The sequence below is a fragment of the Trachemys scripta genome, unplaced genomic scaffold, assembly GCF_013100865.1.
Source record: "Trachemys scripta elegans isolate TJP31775 unplaced genomic scaffold, CAS_Tse_1.0 scaffold_62, whole genome shotgun sequence".
NCBI classification, from domain to species: Eukaryota; Metazoa; Chordata; order Testudines; family Emydidae; genus Trachemys; species Trachemys scripta.
The window spans coordinates 45,527-66,582 of NW_023260548.1; the positions used below are offsets into that span (position 1 = coordinate 45,527).

Here is a 21,056-nt window from a genome sequence, read left to right on the forward strand (position 1 = left end):
CCCTCCCTTTCCAAGTAGATGGTCTAGTCTGTGCTGCTTCTGCCCCCCCCGCCCGCTGGAATGAGATGTGCCCAGCCAGGTGCAGAAACAAGGGAGACCCTATAAATAGGGGTAGGCAGCGGTGGGGACCATTGCCAGGGAGCGGGCGCAGGGGAGGGAGCTGGGCTGACACCCCCCCCTTTGCTGCTCGGTGACAGGCTGCTGCAGCCCGGCAGAGCCGCATCTTCCCTGTGCTCCGGGAGCTGGGGCTTGGCTGCATGTTTCCCCCTGAGCTGGGCGAGGTGGGGGGGCTCCGTGGGCCCCAGGCCATGGAGTTCTGGAGCAGCCCCGCAGCCTACGACGAGGTGCACGGGAGCCCGGCTCTGGTCAGCCCCACGGATCTGATCGCTACCGAGCTGGAGGAAGGTGAGAGCCGGGGTGGGCGGTGGAGGGGTGAGTTGGGGGCGATGGGCGCATTGACCCTGTGTGCTCTGAGCGCTGACCTTCACAGCCCCGTGGTGCTTGGCGGTGATCCTGCCCGGCTGTCTGTAACCCCCCTGCTTGGTTAGGGCTAAATCTGCCAGGCCCATCCCTGGGGGCTGTGTTGTGGGCTCTGCCCTGGCCGGGGTGTCTGTAGCTTGCCCCTCCGGCGTGGCTGGGCCTGCCCGGGCGTTGGCGCTGGGGCGAGCGCTCGGTCGTGCTGCATGGATGGTTTGGTGCCTGGTTTTCGCCTGCTGCGGGTTTGCGGTGGCCCTGGTGCGCCTGGCCCCTGTGGGCAGTGTGTGTTCACGGGGGGGGTGGCCCGCTGCGGGCCCTGCCACAATCGGCTTCCAGCCCTGCCTGGGGGAAGCGCCCCGGTGGCTCAGCTGTGCCGTGCTGTGCAGGAGCCCCTCGGGGCGGGGTGCCCCCCATCGCTCTCCTGTCGTGGGGCGGCTTCCTGGGCCGGAGCGGGTGCTGCAGGCATGGAGCGGGTCTGAGCGCCCCTGAACTGCTCTGGGCGTCTGCCCTGCCCGGGCAGGAGTCGGCTCCAGTTGGTTGGGTGCTATCGGGCTCCTTTCCTGGAAGGGGATGGTGGCAAATGGGGTCCGTCCAGCCCGGCTGCTGCTTCCCCAAGGGTTTGGGCTGGCAGCGATGCCCAGGCAGTGCCCCTGTGTCTGTCCAGGGCTGCAGGGTGGGCGCTGTGTCGTCTGGGCGAGGTGTGTGTGGCACCGACTGGTCCTAGAGTAGCAGGGGCTGTGGGCTGCCCTCCAGCAGAAGGCCCCCCCCGGGGAGCGCCAGGTTTTCCTGGACCCCCACTCCGACAGGGCTGGGGGGGCCCCTTCCCGGCGCTGCCATTGGCAGCCCAGCTGGAAATGTTGGGGGGATGCAGGAGGCACCCACGTTCCCACTCCAGCCACCTGGCAGGGAGGCTGGTGTCACATGGGGCCCAGTCACTGCCCCAGTCCCCCCTCTGGCTCACTGCAGGGTGGCTGTTGGGGGACACGGGGCCTGCGGCTGGAAGGCCCGTGGGTGCCGAGGGCTCGGGGGGGGCAATGTGCTGTCAGGATGGCGCGGTGAATGCAGAGCTCTGAGCTAGTGCCCTGGACCCCTGGCTGGGGGGCTATGCTGGCGTCTCAGTGACTCCAAGGGGGAAGATGGCCTTTCCCCCAAGAGCGCAGGGCCAGGGGCTCTTTGGGGGTGGGGGCTGGCTGAGAGCTGGAGGAGCAGTGGGGGGGGAGGGCAGTTGATCTTGACACAGCTGGGGTGGGTAGAGCTGGGGCTGGGGGGGGGGGGGGGCAGGGCACAGCCAGGGGATGGGGCTTGGACCCGTCTTTCCGCATCCCCACGCTTGGCGGTTTTCTCTCGCCAAACAATGGCTGCCAAGCGAATCTACCCCCAGGGGCGAGATACAGCCCCCACCCTATGCCTGGCCCATTCCCGGTCTACAGGGGTGGGGGGGGGGCTGTATCTCGCCGCACAGCCTGCAGCCCCCAGCAGCCGCCCGGCGGCCTGCCACTCACTCACGCCTTAACGAAGCTCATGCTCTAATTATTTCCAATTATGGTTCAGCAGCCTGATGAGGCGCTGGGGGGGTCCCCTGCCGAGACCGAGGCCCCGTTGGGGGAGGGGGCCGACCTCTCGGATCCTGCCCCCGCCCGCCATGCGGACGTGCCAGCCTGCACGCGGGCCGGGTGTCAGGAGCAGGGCGCGGCGCCCGAGGGGGCGGGGACGGGGATGGGGGTGGCGGGATTAGCCAGGTTGTTGACAAGACAGCAGCTGGGTGGAACAGGACAGGCTGTTCCGAGGGTCAGCGGGGGTGGGCATCAGGGGGCGTGGGGGCATCGCCAAGGCAACGCGCCGCCACGACGTCACCGCTGACCGGGGTAACGTAATGGGATTTGTGGGATCTCTGAGCTTCTCCTGCTAACCCACTTTAGAGGCACCCCGGGCCCTGTGTCAGCCGGGCTTAGCTGGGTTTAGTGCTCTGGGTGGGGAGATCGCTCGCTGATCCTCTCACCCCTCCTCCCAGGCAGAGAGTCCCCGCTCAACAGGTGGGGAAACCGAGGCACGCAGTTGGGATGCTTTGTCCCCCTCGGCCTGCTTGGCAAGTCAGTGATCACCTTGCAAATGGAACCCAGGAGTCCTGGTTCCCAGCGCCCCTCCTGTAACCGCTAGACCCCACGCCCCTTACAGAGCCGAGGATAGAACCCAGGAGTCCTGGCTCCCGGCGCCCCTCCTGTAACCGCTAGACCCCACGTCCTTTACAGAGCCGAGGATAGAACCCAGGAGTCCTGGCTCCCGGCGCCCCTCCTGTAACCGCTAGACCCCACGTCCCTTACAGAACCGAGGATAGAACCCAGGAGTCCTGGCTCCCAGCGCCCCTCCTAGAGCCCACGCCCCTTGGTGGAGTGCCTCCTGTTTCTCTAGCTCCTCCCTCAGGTAGGAGCCTGACGTCCGCCCTGACGTGTCAGCAGAGCTCGTGCCCCCTGCCATGGTGCAGGCCCCTTCTGCTTCCCTTCCGCCCTGGGCATCTCTCCCCTGTGCCCGGCTGCGTCCAGCCTCACTGCTGTTGCTTAGGCAACCTGCCCATGTCTGCCTGGGCCCATGGCAGCTCGCAGGGCTGGCGCTCGACTGGCACCTCTCTGCTCTGCAGCAGCTGGGGGGGTCGAGGCAGGAGGGGGGCCAGGGGCTCAGGGCAGCAGGTGCCAGGGATGGCAGCGAGCACGGGCCAGGAAGGGGCCGATGGGCCGGGCTGGCTCGTGCTGAGACCCAGCAGGGTGTAGCCGAGGGGGTCTCTAATGGGGGGTTATGCCAGGGATCAGTCTGCCTGGCTGGGAGAGTGGGCCGTGCTGTGGTGCTGCCGGATAGGGAGAGGTGGGTCTCTGGGTAGGGAGGGTGGGGAGAGCTGGGGACTGGGAACCAGGACTCCTGGGTTCAACTCCTGGCTGCTGATTCTGTTCCCTTGGGCAAGTCCAATCCCCTGCTCGGTGCCTCAGTTTCTCCATGCACAGAGTAGGGACAATCCTGACCCAGCCCCCAGGGAGTGGAGCCTCCCGAACTCGGTGCGAGGGCTGGGAGACCCCATGATGGCCGGCACTGGAGCAGAGTTGCGGGAGAACAGGTTCATGTCCCGTGTGGCTCAGGGGAGGCTGTGGGGCCTGCTCCCTGCCTCAGTTCCCCTTTGGCCTCTGCTCCGGCCTCTCTGTGAGCCTGGCACTCCCCCGAGAGCGGAGCCCCTCGGGGGCCAGGCAGTGGGAGCATTGCAAGCAGCTGGGCGCGTAGAATCCTGCCTGGAGTTCCCGGCTGGCCTGGCCGAGCAGGCCGGGTGAAAGCCCATCCCTCTCTAGCTTCAGGGGCCCTCTGGGGTGGGGGAGCTGGGCTGTGGGCTGGGAACTGGCCGTCTGTGTCCATTGCACCCGTCCCACTTGTCCTGAGCGGAGACTGGCAACGGAGCTGGCCTGGGACCTGCCAAAGCTCATTGCCGTAGTGAACTGAGCCGGGTCGGAACCCAGGGGAAGTCTCCTGGCTCCGGGGAGAAACGAGGTGTGACGGAGCTGGGAGCAGGGCAGATTTGACCTGGGAATGTTGCAGGGGGATTGCAGTGGGGATGTGGGACTTCCCTTGAAGGAAGCTACCTGAGCTGTAACCTGAGCCAGGAACGGGGGTGGGGAGAATTAACACCTTCTGCCCGGGAGACTGAACAAAGGAGAGGAGCAGCGGGAGGGGCTGGGAGTTTAGTTTCGGTTTGGGCTGGGGTGTGCAACGCAGGGAACCCCAAGCTGGGGTCTAAGCTCCCTGAACCTCCCAGAGGGACCTAATTGAGGGGGTCTGGTCGTACCTACACGCTCTGCTTGAGACTGTGTTCCTGTCCTTAAATAAACCTTCTGCTTTACTGGCTGGTTGAGAGTCGCAGTGAATCTCGCCTTCTGCTTTACTGGCTGGTTGAGAGTCGCAGTGAATCTCGGGAAGAGGGGTGCAGGGCCCTAACTCCCCCACAATCCGCAACACGAGGGCGCCAGATCCCCTGCGGGAGGGGGCAGGCGGGAGATGGATTGGAAGTGGCGTGGCCTGGGGAGCCTGGCAGTGGTATAAATAGAGGCTCGTGGAGCTGAGCCGTTTCCGGCCTGGCCCTGTGCCGGGATGTCGCTTCCAATCCCGTCTCCGCGGCCTGGATTTTTCCATTCCCTCCGGCCCCACGGAGCTCGGTCTGACCAAAGTCCCGCAGAGGGACCTGACACCCCAGCACGGGGGCTGGGGGACAGCGTGGCTGATGGGAAAGTGTGTGTGTGTCCAACCAAGCTTCCAGTGCAGTGTGTGTAGGGGGAGAATGTTACGGGAGGCCGGGAGGTTCTGTTTCACTTTGGGCTTTGCTGAGGCCTTGGCAGGTGGCTCCTGCCTGTCGGGGACCCGCCCCTTACCCTCCCCCCAGTCAGCGGCCTCAGGGTGTGAGGGGTTTGATCCTTGTACAAGGATCTATGTCTAAACCTGCCATGGAGGTTCCCAGTAGCCACATCTAACGTCTGTTCCCTGCCAAGCTCTTGGCCTCGATGCCGCCTTGTAGCAGTGAGTTCCACAGGCGAACTGTGTATTGCACAAATTACATGGTCCCTCTCTACAGTTACAAATGTGCTCTGTCTAAGGCACTTGTCTAGACCCTGGCCCCAGGGTGTCTGAGCACAGCACAATCTTGGTTGCTGTGCAGCCCCTGCCCTGTTAACCCCATTGTACAGATGGGGAACTGAGGCAGAGAGAGGTTAAGTGTCTGGACCAAGCACACAGGGCTCTGTGGCAGAGCAGGGACTCAAACCTGGGTCCCCCAGTCAGTGCTCTAACCACTGCACCACCTTTCCTCCCTCTCAGTTCCACTGAACACCTCCTGCTTCTAGCGTGCGGTGGGGGAGCACTGGCTTCCCACCCCTTGTTCCAGAATGCACCCCAGGGATCGACTTCCTGCCTTCCTGGGCACTCCTGCTCTTGCACATCCTGTCCTAAAGCTGTAGTTTGCAGTGGCTGGGCAGCTGATGGCTTCACCCCAGAGGTGGCTGCATTTCAGTGGGAGGTGAAGCGACCCGTTGCAGGGGAGCTAGGAGGCTGGTGATGTGATGGGGAACCAACCCTCTTTCTTTCTTGCTGTTTCACAGTCCTCTGTTCCGAGCGGGTCGGCCGGGTCACAAAGACATACCATGATCTTGATGCGGTGACCAACCTGCTGGAGGAGGTAGGCGGAGCTGCTTCCCCCTCCTTGCCTGAATCTCTGCTCCTCCCCAGAGGTGGTGGCAAACCCACACGGTGCCCTGCTGTGTCCGAAATGCCATGAGGCTCCTGGCTTGGGATAAGAGGGTCTTGGGCATGGGGCAGCAGTTCTGGGAGGGTGGGCTGGAGACCGGTCAGTGGGCGGGGAGGGGTCAGACCTGGCTGGGGAGGGAGGAAGTGTGTAAGGGGGTGGGGGGGTAAGGTGGAGAGGGGCCAGTCTGGGGGTGGGATGGGGTACCTGCTGGCCTGCCCCAGTTAACAGCAGCCTGTCTGTCCCGTCCCCCTCGCCCTGCAGAAGGAGCGGGACCTGGAGCTCGCGGCCCGGATCGGGCAGTCCCTGCTGAAGCAGAACCGGAGTCTGACGGAGCGCAATGAGCTCCTGGAGGAGCAGCTGGAGCTGGCCAAGGAGGAGGTAAAGGGCTTGGGGGTGAGGGGGGGGGAGCAGGGCCCTAGCACCTGCACCCGCTGAGCCCCCCTGGCTCTACGTACCGGCCGGTGAGCCAGCTCCCCCCATGCTGCCCTGCGAACCCATCCCAGCTCTCTTGTCTCCCCCAGATCGCCCAGCTGCGGCACGAGGTTTCCATGCGGGATGATCTGCTCCATCTCTACACCAACACCGTGGAGGACAGCGAGCCGGCCACAGCCACTGCCACGCCGTGAGTGACCCGGGGGGGCTCTGCTCCCATCGCTGGGGGGCCGGGGGGAGACTCTGCCCTTGGCTAGCTCATTGCAGGACGGCTCGTGCCTCGCTCGCTCCAGAGCCGTGTCCTGCCCGGCCCGGAGCTGGGCCCCCATCTCCTGGACTCAGTGACCGAACGCTAAAGTCCTGGAGCTGCCCTCCGCTGGGACCTGCTCTCGGAGGGGAAGCTCCTTGGACCAGAGCGGCTCTGCCCCTTCTCCCAGCAGGTGGGTGTAGGAAGGGCCTTGGGTCCCTTTTCCTCCCGCCTGGTGGATGGGGCTTTATGGGCCCCTCTCCAGGCTCCCGCGCCCTCCCAGGGGGTGGGGGTTATGGGGGCCTACGGGCTGCTCCCTGCCGGGTGGCGATGCTGTGGGCGGGGCTGGGCTGGGCGGCTGCTCCCCGCCCGGTGGCAGAGGGTGCCGGGTGCCCGGGCTGCGGCTGCTCACGGCCCCTCTGCCCCCCAGGCTTCGGCGGAACGAGTCCTCGCTGTCCCTGCAGCAGCACGTGCAGTACGACGCCCTGCAGCAGAAACTCAGGGGCCTGGAGGAGGAGAACCAGAAGCTGCGCTTGGAGGTGAGAGCTGGGGGGGGGGGGGGGGTGGTGGGGGGGGGGGGAGGGGAGCTCTGTGCTGGGCTGGGCAGGCGATGGGCGAGGCGGGTGGTAACTTGTGGCTCCTAGGAACAGGCAGCCAGTGACCTGGCCGGTGGGGGATTCTTGGCCCCCAGGGACCCCTGTCCCAGCTGCTCCCCCTGCCCACCCCTGGCTGGCAGCTGGGGCCCACTTTGCTCCCGCCCTGGTGCTGTGTGCGAGCAGGGGCTGTTCCCGATAGGAAGCCCTGCAGAGTCGGGCCGTGTTGTGGAGCCGGCATGGGCGTGGGCTGGTCACCGCGTGGTTAACGCTCGCTCGTTATCTCTCTCCCAGGCCACCAGCATCGCCACGGAAACCTGCCAGTACGAGGACCAGGAGCAGCAGCTGATGCTGGACTGCGTGGAACAGTTCTGTACGTCGGCCCCTGGCCTGGCCGGGGGGGTGGGAGGCTCTGGGGAGGGGGCTGCAGTGGCCTCCCTTCGGGGGCCAGTCCTCGCACAGCTGTGAGCTCTCCCCAGCTCAGACACTAGAGACCGTGGGTGCTGGGCATGGAACCCAGGTCTCCATGGGGCACGGCCGGGCTGGGGGGCGCCCCCATGGGCCTGGCTCACAGCTAATCCCCCGCCCCCTCCCTCCAGCTGAAGCCAGCCGGCAGGTGGTCTCTCTCTCCGAGGAGCTGGCCCGCAAGACCGAGGACACGGCCCGGCAGCAGGAGGAGATCAGCCAGCTCCTGGCCCAGATCGTGGACCTGCAGCAGAGGGGCCGCACGGTGAGTGCCTGCCCCGGGGCTGGGGCGCGGCCTGCGCCTGGCAGCCGGGGAGGTGGGGGGGTGACGGCAGCCCTGACCTGCTGTGTCTCCCCCAGCACGGCGCGGAGGTGGAGGAGCTGCAGCAGCATCTGGCCGCAACAAAGGAGTCTCAGCAGAAGCTGCGCACTGAGGTGAGTCCCTCGGGCGGGGCGGTGCTGGGCCCCGGTGCTCAGCGCTCAGCCGCTGCTGGTCCATCCACCGGGCTCGGCCTCTGGCGCCCGCGGGCCCAGACTCGCTCTTCGCATGGCACGTGGGCGCAGCTGCCATGCTGAGGGTGGTGGGGTGCCAGGCCCTGCTGCCCCCGCCCTGACCCCTGTCCTGTGCCCGCGCAGCTGCAGGACCTGCAGGAGAGATACGCCGAGTGCGAGGGCATGCTGCACGAGGCCCAGGAGGAGATCAAAACCCTGCGCACCCGGAACCTCCCCAACAGCAGCCTGAACCGCTACAGCCTGCTGCCCCTGGTGAGTGCGGCCGCGGGGCACCACCGCCCGGGGGAGACGCCCAGCCTGGGCACCGCGCGTGGCTCCGGCAGGGCTGGGCGCGTTGGAGCTGCGCCGGGCACTGTACCACCTGTGTGAATGGCCTGCCCAGGCCCGTTGCACCAGCCCCAGGGGGGAAGCTGGCATGGCTCTGCCTTGCCGGGAGATGAGGGATGCACAAGCTGTGGCATGTTGGGCACATCTGTGCTGAGCTGTGGGTGCTGGTGCCCAGGGGTGGCTGGCTCCAGGCTGCCTGGCAGCTGGCATTTCCCCTCGCCGGCCCCATTGGGATGCCACGTGCTCTCTGCCTGCAGGACTCGCTGGCCGCGGAGATCAAAGGGATCATGAGGAAAGGAGCCGACAGCTCGTCCTCCTCGGAGTACAAGTGAGTCTCCCCCTCGCCGTGGGGCTGGGGCCGTGGGGCTGGGGCCGTGGGGCCGACTGGCTGCCAGGGTGCAGGCTTAGCTGCGACTCATGGACACAGTGAATCTGATGTGAGTGGACCCATGTGATGGATGGGGGCTGAGGGGGTGTCCCCTGGGCCCAGATGAGGGCTGGAGGGCCAAGCCCCCAATGATGCTGTCTGGAGGAGTGGGTGGGCCCCTGGGACGGGGGATCCCACTGACGGGCGCTGTCTGGCGGGGTGGGGGTGGGGGGGGCAGAAGGGCAGGCGGGCAGCCCCCAGGACGGGATCCCGCTGATGGACGCTGTCCCCTCCAGGAGCTACAAGCGGGTCTTCGAGACAGTGAAGGTCGTGAACCAGGCGGTCAAAGCCAAGTCGCATGCAGAGTCCCCCCAAAACCTGCCCGGCTCCAAGCCGTCCTCGGCCCTCCCCTCGGCAGGGTGCAGCCGGGTCAGCACGCCCCGCACCAGCTATTACGGATCAGACAGCGCCAGCCTGGCACCGGAGAACCTGGAGAGCGCCCTGTAAGTGCCCCTCCACCTCTCTCAGCGGATGGGAAGGCGGGTGCCATGCACTGGTGGGCTGGGGTCAGTCGGGGCTTCCCCCGAAAGGTCTGTGCTGGGGAGGGACGCTGGGAGGGGGGGTGCAGACATCCGCACCCAGCCTGTACCTAACCCCTGCTGGGCTCTCCTGGGTCTCCTTGTTGATGTTCTACTGGTGTGTGAGGTCAGGAATAGGATCCCCGACAGGAGATTGGAGCAGCGTGGCTGGGTCCGGCCTTGCCCCAGTGGGGTGTAGCTGGCGTGTGAGATCGGTGCAGGTGGCCCCCTTGGCTCTGGTGTCAGGACCCAACCCAGCGAGGGGCTAATGGAGAGGAAGGGTCTACCCCATAGATGAGTGTACTAGTCAGCTGAGCCAGCTTCTCACCCTCTGGGGCACGGCCCCGGCATGGTGCCCCTTGCACTAGGGGGGTGCCTGGGGGCACGGTGTGGGTGCCCCAGCCAGGGCACTGTTGCCCTTCTCGGGGCACACCCAGCTGCGGGGCTGACTATCTCCTGCTTCCCCGCGGCAGGGCCGAGGAGAAGCTGCGGGGCACCCCGGGCACCCCAGGCAGGCACGACCTGGAGGCAGCGCTGCAGCGTCTGTCCGCCCGCCAGGAGAACCACGCCTCAGAGCGCTCCTTCTTTGAGACGGAGCGCGAGCAGAAGCTGAACCAACTGGCCAGGGACGTGGAGAGCTCCAGCGGCTTCCTCACGCCCAACGACAGCATCCTGTCCACCGGCACCAACTACTCTGGCAGCTCGGAGCACACCGGAGGCTCCGGCTTCTCCCTCGGCTCCCTCTCCTACCTGCCGGACAAGCTGCAGATCGTCAAGCCCCTGGAAGGTGAGTGAGGGGAACAAGCGGGCCTGGGGCACCTGGTGCAGAGGGGGGCCCCAGGGCAGGTGGTGAGGAACAGGCCAGGTTTGGGCTCACAGCATTAAACAGCCTTGAATGAGGTCCGGGGCTGGGCAGCCGGAGCCCACAGCCTGCGAAGGGACAGACGAGTGTTCTGCTTATAACGGCACACGGGATCTTTTTCAGGGGAAAAAGCAACACACCGCATTTATTGGAAATACAACTACTAGGGTGACCAGAGAGCAAGTGTGAAAAATCAGGACAGGGGGTGGTGGGTAATAGGAGCCTATATAAGAAAAAGACCCAAAAATCGGGACTGTCCCTATAAAATCGGGACATCTGGTCACCCTAACAACAACTAGCACATGCATTCAATCACACACGCTGTCCCGCCAGTCGATGTTCTCGTTCCCAGTTTAGAGTTTGGATCCTCCTAGTGGCCAGCTCGGTTGATCATGGGTAGAGAGGAGCTGGGTTTTGTCGGTCGCAACACGATGCTCTGGGGAAGTCTTGGCCGGAGGAACCCAAAGCTTTATGGCAAGGCCCCTGTTTATATAATGTGGGTTGGTTTTTTAATTGGGACTGAGTTTTGCACTGTTATGCTGTAATTGTTGTTTGACGAGTGCTTGTTGTGTTAATTTTTATTTTTTTTATTTTTTGGTTTTTATGAAGTTGTTCAGGGAGTTACCCCAGGCTGGCTTTGATCACAGCTATTTTGTCCCCATTGGTAGATGCCGGTTTTATTTTGAGTCGTTAATTTGCCATCCACTGACATTTCAATAGGGGCGTGTTGCAATCTCCCGGTGCCCTTACGTTTGTCCTCGGTTCCTCCCTAGAACGTCTGGCCCAGTGAGGCCTTTTCACTTCTCTTCCAACACTCACATTCACACACAACACAGGCTTGATTCTCACAGCGCATTTGAACAGGAACATCGAGCATTGCATTGTTTTACTTTAAAATGCTAAAACCTACAACGAGTGGTGACCCTAAAAGGTCTGTTACTGCCTTGAAATCCGCTCCGATTCTGGCTGATGCATCTTTACCAATGGCCCCCCTAGGCCATTTCTTCCTGCTGTCAGAAAGGGTGGCTGGCAGGATATGATCAAAGCCTGCATCAATACATCGAATACAGGCTACGTTACTAGTCTTTATCCTTTATTCTAAATTATACAAAATACAAACATAACAATCCTCCCACTACAGGAGACGGCAAACCGGTTAAAGCCTCTGACGTGGAAGGGGTCAGTGAGGCGTTCAGTGGAACAATTTTTGTTCTCTCCCCTTAGCTGGGGAGTTCTACCAGGAACACCCAGACACACCCAGTGTGGCAGAGTCTCGGTGGGTAACACCTGTCCAGCAGGGGAGGAAATCCACGGCGAGGAGCTGGACCTTTCCTTGTGGCTGCTGTGAAAGTCCAACCCCGTTTCATCCCAGGGGGGCTGGGATTCAGCGGGAACCGGGAGAGGTGGTGGTGTCTCTGGCCTGGTCTGCTCAGGGTCTCTGCGTTAGGATGCAGATGGCCCGGGGATGGCGGGGGGGAGAGGGTAGTAGCCATAATGGTGAAACGTGCATCAGGAGCCCCCTCTTCTTTTCTTTCCCCCAAAAGTCTCGTTGAGGCCCCAAGAGAGCATCGGGGAGGGGAGGGGAACAGCCTGTCCCCTTATTTGTCCCACACTTAGGCCTAATACCCAGCACCCCGATTTTGGGACCTTAATTTCTGCTTCCACCATCTTCTGTTTTTACTGAGCACAGTTTCAACGCAGGTCTGTCTGTCCGCCTTCCTTTTCCCGTCGCCGTTCAGCAGCCGCGGTTACTGTGACACTTATGAACTTTCACTCCCTCCTCCCAGTTGAGCTCACCATTTGAGTCAGTTTAAGACCCAAATTCTCCCCCCGGGAGCTAGCTGGGTGCTGTGAACGCTGCTGCCCTCCAGGGGCTGGGCAGAGCCACGTCCTCGCCGCTGGGGTCTCCTGTGTTGCAAACCTGGGACGTTCCCCCGCTGCAGGAGGTGGCTTGGGGAGGGCTCTGTGCACTGGGGCCCCTGGCGGCATGGGACAGCGCTGAGAGCTGGAGATCTGCATGGCTGGTGTCTCTGTCCCCAGGCTCGGTGACTCTCCACCACTGGCAGCAGCTGGCGAAGCCCAACCTGGGCGGGATCCTGGACCCCCGGCCTGGCGTGCTCACCAAAGACTTCCGGCAGCTGGACGTGGACCTGGAGGAGGTCTACAACCTGAACGACCTTGAGGAGGACGACGTGGACCTGAGCGCCTTTCCGGCACTCGCTGCCTCCACCCCGTCCAAAGCCAAGGGCTGCTCCAGTGGTGAGCAGGGGCTGATGGGGAGGGGTGAGCCTGCCCTGGCGGGACCCTGAGCCAGCAGCAGGCAGGTATCAGCCTGGCCCTGCCCGGCCAGCGGGACTTGCCATGTCCCCTGCTGGGGTGCGACAAGGCTGGCGTCCTCTGCTCCACCCCATCCAGGACTTCCAGGTGCTTCCAGGACTTGCCCTGTCCCCCCCGACCCCAGCCGCCGTCTCCTTCCGTGTCTGTCTGCACGTCCATCTTGTCTCAGTCATCTGCATGTGGACGCTGCGTCCAGCCATCTCGCCAGTCTCTGGCTGGGCAGCCATGCCAGGGCCAGAGAGACTCTCTCCCCCAGTCCCCGTGAGGCGCTCCGGTCCCCCGACGCCTTTGTTCTCTTGCCCCAGGGAGCTGCTCTCATGTGCCTGGTGTGCACAAAGGGGCCCATGGCCTGCTCAGGAAACATCCGCCTCGGTCCTTGAATCTCTGCCCCGGCTGGGGTCCCCCAGGAGCCCTACAGATCCCATGGGTCTGAGAGCCAGCCAGGGTCTCCCTGCCCCCACCCGTGTCTGCCTCCCTGCTGACTCGCCGGGGGCCGATGCCCCCCCAGGTCTCTGTCCATCCCCCACCCATACATTAACCCCGTGTCTCCTGTCCATGCCAGCGTTCCACTCCTCCATTAACAACCTCCCCCAGACTCCATCTACATTCACCATCACCACCTGCCACATCTTACACCCCAGCAAGGAGATCACCACCGTGACGCCCAGGTAAGGCGGCAAGGGCCCTGCCCTCCCCCCCCCATCTCCCTGCGAACCAATCGTCCCCTCTCTAACCTGTCTCCTTTTCTCCCCCCCGCCCCCACCTTGGGCTGGTCTATTGGCTCCTGGTTCTAGGCAGCGACACTCCTGGGGCAGGCGCCTCCTGCAGCCCCTGACGCTCTGAGGGGCTCGGTGCTAACGTAAGAGTCCCCGTATCATGCTGGCAGCCGGGCGCGGCAGCCCCACAGACACCGAGCTCGGGGGGCAGGGGACGTGCACACTGCAGGAAGGGTCCCTCCAGCTGGCTGTGGAGCGCCCCCTGCTGCCTGTCTGGGCGGGATCCCAGGGGGCTATCGCCAGCTGGCCCCTGCTCTGGGTCAGGACTCCGCTGTCCCCCAAGTCTGCCCCCTTGCAGGCTGCGAGGTGTGAGTGGGGCACCGCTGGACTGGACTGCAGAGGCTGGGCTAGGCTGCTCCTCCCTACGTCCCCCCCCCGGCTGCGCTCGGGAACTGGCGAACCCCGGGTGTCCCTGTCATGCGGGTTGGGTGCTAAGAAGCCCTGCTCCTGGCCGGCTGCCGAGCCCGTCAGAGCTGGGCCCAGCGCTGGAGCCAGAGGGAACCGGCAGCTGTTGCCTCCCATGAGATGAAGGGAGTTCTGTGCAGCCCAGGAGTTGGCTCTCTGTGGAGACCTGGCCCTGACTGTGACATGAATGAGCAATTGGACAGCAGGAGCCACCCCCCGGGCTGAGATTCCCAATGTGCCAGGGGCCCTGGCAGTGCCATGCTGCATGTGGGTTGGTCGTGCCCCCCCTGCATGTGGGGGTAGCAGCCTGGGTCCAGCCTCTGTCTCTGGGGAGCACCAACTAACCCACTAACCAGTAGCTGCCTGGACACAGGATGTACCATTAACCCCCCTCCCTTTTCTCTCTAGGCCTAAAGAGACTAACATGGAGGCCCCCAGCCTGGGCCAGGGGGTCCCAAACTCGCTGGGGGCTCTCTGCACCTTGTGACTTGGCTAAAGGGGGGGTGGGGGTTGGCTGCTGCAGGTTAATGGTAAAGGATTCATTAAGCAAACGAGCTAACGGGACCAGTGCCTGGAAAGAGGAGCTCCTTGCCCAGGGCAGAGCTAGCCGTGGGTGAGGGACTCCCCAAACAGACCAGTTCTCACCCAGGGCAAATTCCTTCAGTGCTGGCAATGGGCGTTTGCAGGGGGCGTCACACTGTGCCAGGCGGGAGCCTGTGGCACCTGGACAGTCAGGGCCCCAGGGGCTCAAGATGACCCAAGGTCCCAGAGCGAGTCAGGGACAGAGCCAGGAGTAGAACCCAGGAGTCCGGAGCTTGGCACAGAGCCGGGAGGTGGGGAGAATGGGGCATGGGGCGCGCCAGAGGTCAGGGCACTGTGGGGAAAGCTCACCCCAGAGTCAGAGCTCCTCGTTCCTAGGCCAGGCTCCGCCTGTGGGGCTGCCACCTCCTTGTACTGACCAGCTCTCTCCCCTCTCTCTCTCCTCCCCAGTCTTTATAATACAGTCGTGCCCTCTTGTGGGCCCTTTGACAGGCTGAGTGCTGCCGGCCCCATGCCCCAGGCACTGGAGCCTGGCCCCAGGGCGCTGTCTGCGCCTCTCGGACTCGTCACGCTGCTGCTGGAACACGGCATCTCTGCCTCGGTGCGGGCTGGCAACGCCCTGGCTGCGCTACGGGTGCCGGAGCCCCCCTCCTGGCTCTCCCCCTTGAGGGAGCAGTGGGACAGCCTGGGGGGGCGGTCTCTGGGCAGCTCAGGCTTGGCTCGGCCCTTCCCGAGGGCCCATGGGCTGGATGACGGCAGGGCCGCTGGGCCCAGCAGAGCCCAGAGCAAGAGCAACATCTTCAGCTGGAACCTGGTGGAGAAGCTGAAGAGACTCAGGCTGGAGAAAGTGGTGGCCCGAGGAGAGGCCGGCTTCCGGGGCGCAGGGGAGAGCAGACAGCCTGTCGGGCCGCCGGCCCCCACCACGCAGCCGTGAGCCGCCTCCCTGGGCTATGACCCCCTGCAGAGCAACGTGGCTCCCTCCTGGGCCTCCCCATCACCCCCTTTCCAGCCAGCCGGGAGCCGGCGAGGGGGGTGAGAGCGGTGATCCGTCGCGTCTGGGCCGCTGGCGGGAGCTGGTCTCAGCGGCGGGGTCTGCTCTGTCATAATTTATTTCCAGCCACGGTTAGTGGGTCCCCAGCGGGGGGGGGGGGGGGGGGACGACCGTTTTCTGAGTGGCCATGAGAACAGGTGTATCAGCTGCTGCAGTTTAATAAGCACCTGGGATCTCTGCCGCTGAGCCGGGAGTAGGGGACGTGTCCCCGGGGGCGCTCAGGCTACCCCATGGCAAACCCCCCCTCCCCTGGTGCAGCAGGTCTCCCGCATGCCCTGTGACAAGGGGGTGAGGCCGGCACACGGCTGAGCTGGAACTCGGCTTTGGGCTGTAACGTTGGCTCTGGTCTCTCCAGAGAGGGGCTTGGAGAGCGCTAGCAGGGCAGCCCTGCCTGCCAGGGGAGCACTGAGTGCACGCTGGGGCCGGGGGGGCCTCCAGCCCCTGTCCTATCCTGCCCTCGGCAGGACAGCAGCATCTCAGCCTCCGCTGCTCCTGGGGGGCTGCGAGGGGTAGGGGCTGGGGGGGGGGGTCAGGATCACGAAATTAAGTCTGGAAGCTCTGGGGCCGAGGGGCACTGGCTCTGGGGAGGGAAGTTTGCGCAGCCCCTGCTTCTAGGGGCACTAGCCACCTCCCTGAACTTGCCTTCCCTAAAGCTGGTGGGCACAGATTTTTTGGGGGGCGGGGCTGGGATCTGCCCTTGGAACCACAGTCAGGGAAGCGGCTCAGGTCTGTGGTTTTATATGAGGTGGTGCCGGTGGCTCCCGTCACTGCCTGAGCCCCCTCCCCACGCTCGCTCTTAGCCGAACACAGGGGTGGGGAAGGCCAGGTCCTGTGGCTGTCAAGGGGAGTGGGGGGCTTAGGACCTAGATGAGGAACAGGCAGTGTTGTTCCAGCCGGGGAGGGGGCAGTGACTCTCTCAAGGACGTGCCAGGCCGTCCTCGTAACAGCCTGAGGGCCGGGCCCCACGGGGAGGGGAGGCAATCTGCCCTCCTGGAGGGGTAAATGCAGGATGTCCTGGGCTGTCCTGTGGGCCCTGCTCTACTGTTAATGTTGGACAATTGCAGAACTGCCCAGCCCAAGCAATTCTGGCCCGAGTCCCTGGCCCCGGGCTGGGCTGTACTCAAATTCCTGGGCAGGCAGGGCTGGGCTGTGTGATTTCCAGTCACCCAGCAGGGCGCGGCCCTGGGCCAGCAGCCGGCCGGTCTTTTAAAAACACTGAGATTTTTAAACAACTGCTTTGTCTTGAATCAATAAACTAAGCTACTGACAAGGCTCCGCCCCTTCCCAGCAGGGGGCGGGGCCTGCATGCTGCTGGGGGCGTGGCTCAGGTCCCTGGGTCCGAGTAGCTGTTGCATGCACGTCTGCTGCTCCCGAAGTCCCGCTGTTCTCGATAGTCTCTGCACTAGCTGGTGTTAATTTGCCCCCCCCCCAGCTGTGTCTTTCTGGTGAAATAAACACGACGTAATCAGAACCGGCTCCAGCCTGGTGTTTGCAGCACTGTCTGAGCAGGGCGGGGGCTTGGGGGGCCTGGCTCTGACAAGACCCCAGCAGTGGGGCGGTCTCTAGAGCTGCCCCCATGGGCTTAGCCGAGCAGGGGTGAGGCTGGGGGGGTCGGCAGGGGTCAGCTGCTCGGTTGTGGCCTTTCAAAGGCCGGTCCCTCGTCTCACTCTTGCCCCGTGCTGCATGGGGCAGGAGCCAGGCGTGTAGGCCCTGCTCCACGTGAACACTGCAGGGACCTGCAGGTGGGGGGTAGGATAGTGCTCGGGTCGCCCACAGGGGCTCGGACTAAAGCAGCTCCCCCTGCTGAGCCGTCCTGCAGTGCGGGTGGCTGCTTGGAGGGATTGATTGAAACACCTCTGCAAGCATCCACACACACCCCCGTCCTCTGCAGTTTCTTGGGCCTGAGCGGACACAGTTAGCCTGACAGGACTGGCCCAGCAGCTGAGCTCTGGCATCGTCCACACGTCTGGAGCAAGGGCCAGGGAGAAGCGAGGCCACTGCTGGCAATTTTATTAAGATTCTTGCAAGTGTTTTCCTTCAGCCCCAGCTTCTGGAGTCATGGGATTGTTCGGCTTTCTCACCACTCACTCTGCTCTTTGGAAGTCCTTCTCCTGCCTCAGGGCTTGACCAGTGAGTCCTGAACATGGAGGGCTAGTGGGCATGGAAAGCAATGGGGCAGGGGGTGGAGCCCTATGCTGGGGGTGGGAGCAACCCTCCGTCTCCACTTCAGGCCTTGCTGGCCAGGGAGTTGCAGCATGATCAGACCTCACCCTGCTGCTGTCTCCTCTCTTCTCTCCCCCCCCCCCCCCCGAGGCCTGGAACCTCTGACAACCCCTCGACTTCCCCATCTTCACTCCACCCGCCCCCCGCATTACCTGTCCCCTAGGGCACCAGCTCACCTGTTTGCAGACTGCCCCCTTGTGGCCATAGAGGGGACTGGAACCACCAGCGGGGCCTTGGCTTTTTAATTAAGGAAGAGAGATTCTCTGGCTATAGCTTCCCCCCCCCCCCATCTTTCTTTTTAAAGTGAGCAGAAGGGGGGGAGGGGAAGGAAGAACTGGCTTCAACAGAATAAATTAACATAAATTACCCTGCGTTGGCCTCAGGTGGGGCAGTGGGACTGGGCCCGGAGGGGAGGTGGCCCTTGCAGCTGCCTGCCCTGGGTTCAAGGCCGGCTACCTAAGCCCCAGCACACCCCGTTGTCGCTCGCTGCCCCCTGAGCCTGTGGGGCGAGCTGCCCGTCCCCATCCCCGCCCAGCAGCAAACCCGGGCTGGGAGTCTCTGGGTGGAAGCTGGTCCTAGGTTCCATGGCCACAGTGGGCTGCGTCCGGCTCCATGGGAGAGCAAAAACCCTGGGCCCCCGGGGGGACTGACGGCCTCGCCATCAGTGTCCCTGGGGCGCGGGTGGTGCCCTGCCTGGGATGTATGGGAAGCGGCACGAGCAGCAGCTGGCTGCCTTCTACAGCTGTGTCCTGAGCCGCTTGTCCAGCCCCATCCCCCGGGGGGGAGTGAGGCCCTGGGAGGGGACATGGGGCAGAACCCAGGTGTCCCGCTGGGGCCTCAGGCCAGGCCCCCGTCTGGCCTAGCTCATGGTGCAGCGAGAACACACACCACAGGGGTTTGCTGAGTAGAGTTTATTGGTGAGCAGCAGCAAAGGGCTTTGAAGACAAGGTCACGTGTGACATACTTAAAAATATGTGCCAGAGGGTGGAGCCTGCAGCTGCCCCGCCCCCGCGGGCAGGGCGGAGCCAAGCCACGCGGGACGCTGCTCCTCTAGGAGGTCTCGTCAGACTCGGACAGGCTCCGGCGCCCGAAGTCCATCCAGCCGGGATAATCGTGGTCGTGCAGGGGGCGCAGGGCAGCGTCCTCGTGCCAGTTCCCCTCCCGGTTTGCCAGCTCTGCCGGGAGTGGGAGCAGAGACACCAATTAACCCCCTGGCCAGAGCCCGCTGGCGGCACCCCCCCTGAGCGGCACCAAAGTGCTGTGTGGGGAGGGGCTGGCCTCAGGGGCAACCCGGTCACCTGTTCTCCCCCCCCCCCAACCCCCGGTGAACGGAAGCTAGAGCAGTGAGGGCCAGGGCAAGAGTGGCCAATGGGCTCTGAGCTGTGGGGCAGCCAACCTGCCCCCCTCCCCCAGCACCAATCCAGTTGGGCGGAATCCCCCACATTCCCCGCCCAACTATCCTGGGGTGTGTGAACAGCAGCTGTGTCCCACCCCAGAGGTGGCTGCCCATCAGTGGAGGCTGGAAGGTGTGAGTGATACAAGGGGGGGGGGGGGGGTGTCAGGCACTAATTACAAACGGGCTTTAAGGGCCAGGATTGGCGTGTGCCTGGCACTGGCCCTGCTGCGGCTCCTACCAGCGTAGATGTGGGGCAGGAACTTGGCCATGAGGAGCTTCTGGTCCTGAGACAGGACCTCGAGCAAGTCTCTCCGGACAGGGCCAGGGTCAGTCCCGCTGCTCCTGCGCTCGTCAGGGCCCGGCGCGCTGCCCAGCTGGTGGGTGTCGGGCCGGGAGAGGCAGGGGGTCGCAAGGACAACGAGCAGCAGGCACAGCTCTCCTTTCATGGCTGCAAGGGAGGAGACGGGGCTGCTGGGGGCTGGTGCTGCGCCCTGCTCCGGGCTGGGACAGCGTCCTGCTGCAGCAGCCCCCCGGGAACTCGAGGGTGGGGGGGGGGTCTGGTGCTCACCAGCCAGGACGGGTCGCCCAGCCGAGGGCACGCTCAGCGGGTGCTTCGAGACACGCTGGTACTTTGGGCCCGGCACAAGGATCTCCCCAGCCTGTGCTTTGTGCCTCATAGCTGGCAAAGCCCTAAGCCGGCCCCTCAACCCCTGCCAGTGCAGACAGAGCCCACCCCCCCCGACTCGGTGATATGTGGGTCAAACACAGCCGGGTATCATGCATGCCTGATGGGCGGGGGGGGGGGCATGTAGAGTGGAGTGAGTTTGCCCAAGGCAGAGGGACCCCCCCGCTGCCTTAGCTGTTCCAGGCAGGGTCAGGCTCAGGGCAGTCCCCCCCCCCCAATCACTGCCAGGGGCTTTCAGAGTACGAACAAACACCATCGTGTCAGGCGTGACACGCGCAGGCCCACTGGGTTCCCCCCTGCCACACCAGTTCCCACACTAGCACGGGGCGGGGGGGTTTGGTGCCCATAGCTGAACCACTCACACCATGCCAGGGACGGGGCTGGTCAGGGCAGCACCGGGCAAAGGGGGCACAAGGCCATTATCGGCTGCTCCCAGGGCCGAGCCGGCCAGCAGGCACTTGGGGGTGGGGAGGCCTGCAGGGGCCGAGCCTGCCCTGGTCCCTGGGAACGAGCTGCCAGGCCTGGCCCGTCTCGGCCTTTGCAGCTAACAGCGAATGCCGGTGCCATTTTCTGCCCTACCAAGGCACGGGCCAGGTACTGGGTGTGACACAGCCAGCCCCTGGCATGCGGGGGAGGGGAGCTGTGCTCAGCGCCCACCCCCCCCTTTGCCCCAGTAGCAGGATTTCGCACCTGCCGTGACCCGGCCGGAGACCGAGGGCCTCGGGCAGTTGATAATGGAGCCAGTGACAGGTAGCTGGGGTGGAGGGACCAGGGACGCACTCGTGGGAGGTGAGCTAAAGGAGACCCTAGCGGTGGCGGGTGGCACAAGACGCCCAGCTGCAGGCGCGTCCCAGATCTGTGAGCCCCCCCACTCAATCATTAGCACTTCCCCCACTCCCCATCGCGCACAGGGTCCCCCAGCGGTCTCACCTGCTGGAGTCCGGCGGCCACGAGCAGACGCAGGAATCAGGTGTCACCTCGGGGTAGATTTTCACCTCTGTCATGCCAGGTGACAAGCCCCTGCTTTTTAAAGGTGGTGCAGGGGGCTAGGCTCCACCCCCCCTGGGTAGACGCCCCGCCTTCCAGCTCCCCAACCCCGCCTCCTCTGGCTGTACCGTGTGCATCACAGGCCATGTGCCCTGCTCCATGGGTGGGGGCGCATCATTCAGCTCGGCTGGTCCAGCCCGAAAGGCCCAGTAGGCTGCGGCCAGGCTCTCCCGAGCTGGGGGGGTCTATTAGCGTGGGGCCCAAGTGCCCCCCCCCCCCCGTGAGATGTGTATTGGCGGGCGGGGGGGAATTGTGCTGGATGCTTCCCCCCCGCCCCAAAGCGCTGGCCCGCAAAGCAGCCAAGCCATGGCTGAGAAAAGAGGCAGCGCGAGCGGGCAAAGGCCACCCAGCCGGTGGGGGCCGAGCCAGACGAGCCCCTAGGTGGCCTGATGGCTAATCCCAGGTACGAGCCACTCTGACGCCTTTCCAGCTAAAGGCAAAGGCAGCGCCCCAGCCAGTGCGCCTC

The 21,056-nt window shown here is 64.4% G+C and overlaps 2 protein-coding genes across 4 annotated transcripts; one reads left to right on the forward strand and one right to left on the reverse strand.

Annotated features, from left to right (window-relative positions):
* Positions 1–199: 199 nt before the first annotated feature.
* Positions 200–15,335, forward strand: LOC117870613 (trafficking kinesin-binding protein 1-like). 2 transcript variants are annotated; one of them, XM_034757817.1, is made up of 15 exons: positions 200–405; positions 5,601–5,677; positions 6,008–6,124; positions 6,268–6,368; positions 6,856–6,964; positions 7,313–7,391; positions 7,618–7,748; positions 7,844–7,918; positions 8,120–8,248; positions 8,581–8,651; positions 8,987–9,193; positions 9,742–10,055; positions 12,171–12,389; positions 13,030–13,135; positions 14,639–15,335. In XM_034757817.1, exons 1-15 carry the CDS (start codon positions 258–260, stop codon positions 15,120–15,122), a joined length of 2,367 nt encoding a protein of 788 aa, XP_034613708.1. In that variant the 5' UTR covers positions 200–257; the 3' UTR covers positions 15,123–15,335. The 2 variants fall into 2 exon arrangements, with proteins under 2 accessions (XP_034613708.1, XP_034613710.1); XM_034757819.1 differs by lacking the exon at positions 13,030–13,135 and having other exon boundaries at positions 201–405; positions 14,639–14,794.
* Positions 15,336–18,358: 3,023 nt separating this feature from the next.
* LOC117870612 (gastrin/cholecystokinin-like peptide) lies at positions 18,359–20,780 on the reverse strand. 2 transcript variants are annotated; one of them, XM_034757815.1, is made up of 3 exons: positions 20,474–20,780; positions 19,097–19,306; positions 18,359–18,637 (listed from the first exon to the last, which is right to left on the reverse strand). In XM_034757815.1, exons 2-3 carry the CDS (start codon positions 19,302–19,304, stop codon positions 18,513–18,515), a joined length of 333 nt encoding a protein of 110 aa, XP_034613706.1. In that variant the 5' UTR covers positions 19,305–19,306; positions 20,474–20,780; the 3' UTR covers positions 18,359–18,512. The 2 variants fall into 2 exon arrangements, with proteins under 2 accessions (XP_034613706.1, XP_034613707.1); XM_034757816.1 differs by lacking the exon at positions 20,474–20,780 and having other exon boundaries at positions 19,097–19,384.
* Between the last annotated feature and the right edge of the window lie 276 nt (positions 20,781–21,056).

Excerpts from the sequence above, each read along its gene's own strand:
- LOC117870613 (XM_034757817.1), top strand. The coding sequence starts at position 258 with ATGTTTCCCCCTGAGCTGGGCGAGGTGGGGGGGCTCCGTGGGCCCCAG. Across the intron at positions 5,678-6,007 it reads TGACCAACCTGCTGGAGGAG|AAGGAGCGGGACCTGGAGCT; the intron begins GTAGGCGGAGCT and ends CTCGCCCTGCAG. Across the intron at positions 6,369-6,855 it reads GCCACAGCCACTGCCACGCC|GCTTCGGCGGAACGAGTCCT; the intron begins GTGAGTGACCCG and ends TCTGCCCCCCAG.
- LOC117870612 (XM_034757815.1), bottom strand. The coding sequence starts at position 19,304 with ATGAAAGGAGAGCTGTGCCTGCTGCTCGTTGTCCTTGCGACCCCCTGC. Across the intron at positions 18,638-19,096 it reads CCTGCCCCACATCTACGCTG|AGCTGGCAAACCGGGAGGGG; the intron begins GTAGGAGCCGCA and ends CACTCCCGGCAG.